Source organism: Triticum urartu, chromosome 7A (genome assembly GCF_056163025.1).
Source record: "Triticum urartu cultivar PI428250 chromosome 7A, HENAU_Tu73, whole genome shotgun sequence".
NCBI lineage: Eukaryota > Viridiplantae > Streptophyta > Magnoliopsida > Poales > Poaceae > Triticum > Triticum urartu.
Genome location: NC_141879.1, coordinates 351,530,346 through 351,538,137, shown reverse-complemented (window position 1 = coordinate 351,538,137; position 7,792 = coordinate 351,530,346). Strand labels below are relative to the sequence as shown.

At 45.4% G+C, this 7,792-nt stretch overlaps 1 protein-coding gene across 2 annotated transcripts; it reads left to right on the top strand.

Annotated features, from left to right (window-relative positions):
- Positions 1 to 316: 316 nt before the first annotated feature.
- Positions 317 to 6,472, top strand: AUG1 (HAUS augmin-like complex subunit). Of its 2 annotated transcripts, XM_048684858.2 has the most exons (5): positions 329 to 832; positions 1,865 to 1,999; positions 2,104 to 2,230; positions 5,945 to 6,082; positions 6,175 to 6,472. In XM_048684858.2, the coding sequence occupies exons 1-5, from the start codon at positions 411 to 413 to the stop codon at positions 6,283 to 6,285; spliced, it is 933 nt and encodes a 310-aa protein (XP_048540815.1). In that variant the 5' UTR covers positions 329 to 410; the 3' UTR covers positions 6,286 to 6,472. The 2 variants fall into 2 exon arrangements, with proteins under 2 accessions (XP_048540816.1, XP_048540815.1); XM_048684859.2 differs by lacking the exons at positions 5,945 to 6,082; positions 6,175 to 6,472 and adding an exon at positions 2,649 to 3,453 and having other exon boundaries at positions 317 to 832.
- The last annotated feature ends 1,320 nt before the right edge of the window (positions 6,473 to 7,792 follow it).

Genomic DNA, 7,792 nt, shown 5'->3' with positions numbered 1-7,792 from the left:
AAAGCGAGAATGGAGTGGCGGCGAGCTTCGAGGCCGGCATCGAGCTCGTCCATGGCAGGGGAAGGGTGGGGTCAATGGGGACTCAGTCGTCGGGCGGGGGGTTCTTTCGCGTCTGGCGTGCGGCGGCGCGAGGTGGGAGATGCGGGAAGGACAAAGAAAAAAGGAGCTCGATCAAACGGCTGATAAGACGCATATCTGACGGCTGGGGGTGCGCCGGCGCCCAACACTGCCCTTTTATTTGGCCTGAAAAAAGACGTAGGGGTGGGAGTTGGTTTGACCGTTGGATGAGGAATAAGCGAAGGGGAGCACGGATAGGAGCACCTGGGCGGGAGCAGGCAAGCCTCGGCCGGCGGACAGCCCCCCTCAAACCATCCCCCCTCAAACCATCCCCCTAAATATTTCCAGCAGCGATGGATCACACCGGGGAGCACCTCGACCCCGCAGCCTCGGCGTCCGCGTCCGCGCCCGCATCCGTCGCCGATGTCAACGCGTGGCTGGCTTCCCTGGCAGCGGAGGGCGGCGGAGTGGGAGGGCGCGGCGGCGGGGCGGTGGTCTCCGAGCTATCGCTGGGGCCCGACCCCACGCCGCGGGGGGTATCCTATCTCCGCGCGCTCGCGGCGGCGTCGCAGGCGCGGTCCCACGCAGCCGGGATCGCTGCTTCGGGGCTGCGCGCGCAGGCCGCGGAGTATCAGGCGGAGGCAGCGCGCTTGCGGGAGGCGCTGGAGCGGGCCGGCCTTGCGCGGGACGCGCTCCCTGCGCCTGCTGCGTCGGCCGCGCGCGCCGTCGCCGCTGTCGCGAACCTCCTGGCCATCCGCGACACCGAGATGAGCAGGTCACTCGTGGTTAGGGTTCCGAGTTTCGTTTATTTTCTCTCATGGATCTAATGAGTTTTAGATCTAGGCCTCTGATGGGAAGAATCATTCATGGCCTCTAACTTTTACCCCGAAATTGGATGAATTCCGACGAATGTGCCATTTCAGTGAGCAGGGTGTTTGCCGGTGTTACCGGTGTAGGTATTTTAGCCAAATAGAAAGACCGGTCCTGTAAGCGCCCTGCTAGTTTGCATTCGAGCTTGCTTTGGTCTAGTCTGTGCATTGTGTCCGTATTCTGCAACGGTATCATCAAAATTGGCCAGGCTTATCTCAGTCTATGAGCATACTCGAATCAAACCTGAGTGAGCTCTGCTTGAAGCTCAAGCTTGAAATACTGTAGCACATCATAGTGGGGAATCCTGAGTATTGGTTGTTGATCCAGTCGGCGAAATTTGCATGGTACTAGGAAATGCACAGCATCAATATCAAAAGATGGAAACAACTTAATACGAAAAAAAGACGATTCAATCAGAAAGCTTCGACTGGTTGAATACTTCTGTTGGAGCTAGGGATATGACTAGCAAGTGCAATGTAGCATCTATTTCACCGGGGAGTTTCTGAGAGACTGGACCTGGGAGAAGCAAGATGCTTTCCTGTCCATAAAGACACACAATATTAGCAAGGGGTGTGAGTGCTTTCAGTGCGGGTACACTGCAGTTAGGATTGTAGTGTTTGGGGAAAAAGGATTGTGAGCCTTGTGAAAAATATAAGCTGGGGAAACTAACTAATTAAGATGAGTTTATGCATATGAGCACTTGTCTAGCCACTGTGCTCGGCTCTTTCAAAGGATTGACGTCTGAGTGCATGCTTGGGCTTGTCTTGGTTTGAGATCTTGTCGGCCTTGAGTTTTACCTGGCTTGAGCTGAGCCCAAACTTTTTTGACAACCCCACTGAACTGAGAATATTAATGTTTGTGGGTAGTATAGGGAGTATGCATGTGATTTTCTCGGTGCTTCTATTTTTCTTATAAGTTTGAAATGGTGGCTTTGCAGCTTCGTGGTGGCCAGTGCAGATTTATGGCTGAGGAGAGCAGAGGTGGAGGAGAAGAGGGACAAAGTGCATAAAGAGTCAAAGGCACTTCTTGATTACACAAGGAAGGCCATCACCAAGCTTACTGAGCTCAAGAGGTGATTTGATAGTCGTTCAGTTATTAGTTACTTAAGGAGTACTTACTAATCATCACCAACTAGATCTTTTGTAAAGAATGTAATATAGAATAATCTGTTTACAGGATGCTGGAGAAATTTAAAAATGATGTGGAGAAGCAACAAGTGGAGCAAATGGCAGACTGGCAGACAAAATTGGTCATGATGGACTCGAAAGAGCGGCAATATATCCTCCAAGTCTCAAATTACAAGGTAAGTTGTGTTCTGTGAAGTTGTGTAATCTGTTAACTTTGTGGCTTTAGATACAAATTTGGCCAAGAAAAAGCTGCCCACAATTGTGTCAAGATTTGGCAATAGTTGACTCTTATGACCCATGGGCGATAGGAATATTAAGGCGTGCAAACCGTGGCTGGAAACCAAACAGACCCTTACTTCTTAGTTCTTTGATATTGACCTGCTTTATGTGGCCCACTCTGAAACAAACTTGTATTGGCAGTTTGCACCGCTAAAGCCAATGGTGTTTTCTAGAAACTATCAATCCTTGGATCCTAGAAGTTTCCCGCAAGTTATCATTTCGTTGTAAAGTGAATTAGGCATGGTTAGTGTATTATTATCAAAATAAGTTTGTAGCTTCTGAATCAATTCTGTCACTTTATTTTAAAACTTGAAGAAGCAGAGGTCAGCTACAAAGCATGGATACGGCAGAAGCTGCCGTATTGGCGTCCTAGTACGGGGGGACACGGGGGTACGTCCAGCCTCCAGCCTCGGGATACGGCCTAGTACGGTGTGGACACAGTGGGACTCGGGATCCAGCCTCCAGCAACCGAGCCGCTACCTAGCCCTCCTTCCAACGGCTACCACGCTCGAGCAGGCAACCACGGCGGTCGCTGCAAGGAAGAAGGTCCAGGCAGAAAGGTAGAAGGCAAGGCGGCCGCCGACGAGGAAAATGCTCCGGACAGCGAGGATGACAGGGATTGCAGCCGCCAGCAAGTAAGAAGATTTGGGCGGATGGGAAGGGATGCCACTGATGAGCAAGAAGGTACAGGCGGCAGAGCTGTGGTCTCATCTCCTCTCTACGGCGGCTGGAGGGAAGAGGAACACGGGATAGGGAACAGCTGGAGGAGCTGACTTGTGTAAATTTGTTTCCTGAAAAGAATGAAACCTTTATGTACCAAGGTACACTACAGGATAAACACTACTGGGAGGATGGCCAGGCTGCGCCGGCTTGGTTGGGAATTGGTTTAGATCATAGATGAGAGAGATGAACCTTGGGGGATAGCTGATTGGTTTCTGAGTGCTTAAGTAGGAAGATACAAGATGTGGCTTAATTTTCATTTTTTTTAAAACTGGCTTTATATAGCCGGTTCGGTACAGATTGTAAACAACAAAGTGTGTCACACTCAACCGCTTTGAAGACCAATGTTCAAGAAAGCGTTTTTAAGCGTCGCTTAAGCGCGCTTAAGCACTGAGCAGCAGCTAAACGCTTCGCTTTTGGCCTAGGCGCAACTTTTAGTGTTGAGCGGAAAAAAGCGTGACTTAGCGATTGGTTAAGTGCTAAGCGCTGGCTGAGCGTTCCCTGCGCGTGCTTAAGCGGCAGAAAAGCGAAGAAGGCAGGCCCAAAGGTCAGACAGGAGCTGAAATAGCCCACAGCGGGAGGGGAAAAGGGGGGGCGGGGGTATAAGGCCTGGCCCAAAAGAGGCCCGTTCGGCTAGGGTTACTGGGTTTACAGGAGGGGAAAGAAGAGAGCATTGTGGCTCCTCTGGCGTTCTTCCTCCTCCTCAGCAGCTACTGGATCTGGACACCGGCATCTCCTCCTCCTCCTCCTGGTCATCCACTACTACCAGTTCAGCTCCTCCTCCTCCTGGCTGCTGCAGCAGCTGCCTGAGCTGCTGCCATTTATCTTATATGCTCATTCTAAGACAATATTATGCATTTTTGCTTGCTGCGTGAACCACTGAACCTCAACATTATATTCTATTTCAGTTTTTCAGTTACTTATGTGCTATGTTACCTGTTTTCTTCTGCATATTATTGAAAACAGCCAAATTCTGGCCAATTTTAAAAAGCGCTTAATCCCGGTTAAGCTGCGCTTAAGCGGCCATTGCTCTAAGCTGTGGCCTTCCGCTCCGCTTACGCTTACCGCTTTCTTGAACATTGTTGAAGACTATCCATAGCTACATGACTTGATATCTTTCCTATAACTAATTGATAAGTGTGGATGCCATGGCCGGATAGTTGTAGTCCCAAGGTGCACCCCCCCCCCCCCCCCCCTAACCTGCACCCTGACAGAAACCAATCATAAGATTTAAGCCTTCATAGAGGTGGACTATGGTGCTGCTAATGATAACTACTCAATCCCTGACATGAATTGACATGCGTCTTGAATATATATGCTATAGCTTAATATTTTCACGTGAGAATTGTGTGATGGGACCAAATTTTGCTTATACTACATGTCTGTCTGTTCTCTAGAGAGGGAGATATCTATATAATGTGCATTCATAGCAAAACAGTAAAAATGTTGAATGCTGATGAACTAAGTCATCCAGCTTTTATAATATTTTCATCCAACTAATTGGTAGAACTCGGTTTAATCACATTTTTCTTGATAATCGATATGCTCCTGCATCATCAGTTTCCAGTACTGTAATGATTACCTAGTGATGAACTAAGTAATATCGTCATGAATTGAAAGGCCAGCAATCATGGTCTTGTGTTTCTTATTGTACCATGAACATATCTTTGATACTATTTTAGTAGGGATGAAAATGCACCGGAAACTTTCATCTATTTCAGGAAAAATGTGCAAACAGAGCGTGCGGAAGTTTCCGTTTATTTTTTTGTCTATATAGCCAACTCCAGACCAACACATTTACACTTTTGGCCCAACTCAACCTTACTACCAAAACCCTAATCCTTTCCCTACTCCCATGACCCTTCTCTGCATCCCATTCTTCTTCAACAGTATTCCGTTTCCGTATCCGCACGTGCGGAAGTTTCAGTTTATTTTTTGTCAATATAGCCAAACTCCAGAACATCACATATATGCTTTTTGGCCCAACTCAACCCTACTACCAAAACCCTAATTCTTTCCCTACTCCCATTCTTCTGGAACAGTATACCTTATTATGTTGCCAAAAGTGGAAACTCATGCAAAGTAGTATACGTTATTATATATCCATGATATATATCATAATAATTGTAGTCATCTTAGCAATTGAATTTGTTAGTTCCCTTGTGTTTTTTCTTTCTGGTTCTAGTGGTTTTTTAGTTGGGGGAACTTTCGTTTTGTATTTGTGTCCGCACCATATTTTGGCCTGTATTCATTTCCAGCAGTACCTGCTTCTCTATTTGTTTCCGGGATTTCGGCTAAAAAAAATACAGAAACTAATATGGCAGCACATAGTTCTGTCCGTTTCCGCTCTGTTTTCATCCCAAATTTTTAGTGTAGGTTTTAGGCAGAAGGCAGAGATGTTTCTCAGATAGTGCTCTAGTCTGGGGAAAGGTCAGATGGTTGTCAGTCTTATATTAGTGCCTGAGCTACATGAGCTATCTGTGTGCCCCTTTTTGGACCAACTTTGCGTATTACTCGAGTTAAACACTGTTGTCTGATTACAAAATACATTTCCATACCTTTAGGGCCTCTTTGATTCACAGGATTCTTAAAACGCAGGAATAGAATGTCATGTCCTCTTGTATCGTACATGGTTACAAAACTACATGAATTTAGATGGAAGAGTGTTTGATCGCGCAGGAAAAACAGAGTAATTCTACCAAGATGTTTGAGTGAATGGAAATTTCCTCCAAAATGTAGCACAAATGAATCCTATGTTTTTTTTAAGGATTTCAATCCTGTGAATCAAATGACCACCGTAGGAAAAATTACGAAGGATTCAAATCCTCCAAAAATCCTATGGAATTCCCTTGAATCAAAGGAGTCATTCACGGTCTTCTTTTCTCTATCAGGCAATGCTCAACAGAGTTGGATACACGCCAGAAATTAATCATTGTGTGTTGATGGAAATGGCGGAGCATAAGAAGGATCTTGAGAGGAAAACTAAACCCATTGCCGACACATTGCGTAGCTACCAGGATTTGCCTCCAGTATGTCTTTTGCCTCGTCTTTTTGTTCTTACTTTTTTACTTTCGATGCAATTCTTTGCTTATTCTTTGTCATCTGTGGCAACTGTAATCAGGATAAAGCTCTCGCTGCGTTAGCTATAGAGGACAAAAAGAGGCAGTATGCAGCTGCAGAGAAATACCTTGAAGATGTGTTGCAATCTGCTTTAACAACACCTGGTCTATGATGTGGGTTTAACTAAATGTAAAGTTCTATTTGGGTGTCTAATGTCTTAGCATGGATTGATAGTGTAATGCATGTTCATGTTTCGGTTCACGTTCATATCTTGCATCTACGTACAAATGGTTATGCAAAATTGTCTTTTAAATATTGATATCAAGCTCAATGCTCAGATTATCTCTCGCATTCTGCCATTTCTGTTGGAAGATCAAGATTTGTTTCAATTTGTATACTAGAGCGAAAAAGTGTGCTGCTAGAATTTCCAGAATATTTCGACATGACTTGTCATATTCTTCTTTCACCTTCCATCATCTTATGCTGTAGCTCAGTTTCACAATTTTACCTAGAGGTTAGACCAGTTTCTAAGTGGTGCTTGGATAATTCATCTAAATAGAAGAGAAGTTATATTTGTTTGCTTTTATCATTCTCTATATTTAACAGTAAGTTGTTTTGGAACTACTTTTATGTTCTTTTGAGTGTTGCATTCTCTATATACGGATCGCTTCTTAGTATACCTTGTTAGAGCAACTTCTTCGTATAACCTTGTTAGAGCAACCTCAACGGGCGACCCAAACGGATGCGTGCTTTGTTCGCCTTTTGTCAATTTGGGTCGCCTGTCCTGTTTTCATTTGGGTCAGCAGTGTGTCCAACGCGCAAACTCATCTTCGCTCGCGCGGCCGGCTTGCCATCGTTTTTCAAACAAAACAAAGTACACACATTTCACATAATTTCACAAGCAAACAAATATATCATAGTTCACAAACCAAATAAACATTCCCTCCGTCTGAGAAAGCTTGTTCCTCAAATGGATGTGTCTAGCATAAGTTAGTGCTAGATATATACTCATTTGAGGCTTGGGACAAGTTTTTTCGGACGGAGGGAGTAGATCATAGTTTACAAGCCAAATAAAAATTAAATTGTCTTAAATACATTTAGAAAAAGATACATCTATTAGTTGCCAATGTGAGCCCACATATACTCAACCAAATCATCTTGTAGCTGAATGTGAGTTTTCCAATCACGCAATTGATAAATAAAATTGGGTGAACTGTGCAAATGTTGCCGCTCCTTCATGCTCAGACACAACATTGTCACCCTGAAACTGAAACCCTTGGCCGTAGATACGTTTCGGGTGCTCATCCTCTCCGATCATATTGTGCATGATCACACAAGCAGTCATCACCTCCCACAACTTCTTGATGCTTCAAGTTCTAGGAGGATACTGAACGATGCCCATCGAGATTGCAGAACACCAAAGGCACGCTCCACATCCTTCCTAGCACCCTCTTGCTCTTGTGCAAATCTCCCCTTCTCCCCTACAGGATTTGGAGATTGTCTTCACAATAATAGTCCACCAAGGATTGTTGTTGTCAGCTGCCTTCGGCAAGCCTTGCAAACACCGACGAGCGTTGAAGCACGTTGATATCATTGTGAGATCCGACCATGCCAAAGAAAGGGTGCCAAATCCAGAGATCTTATGAGGCCACGACCTCAAGTATGGCAGTGCAAGCCTT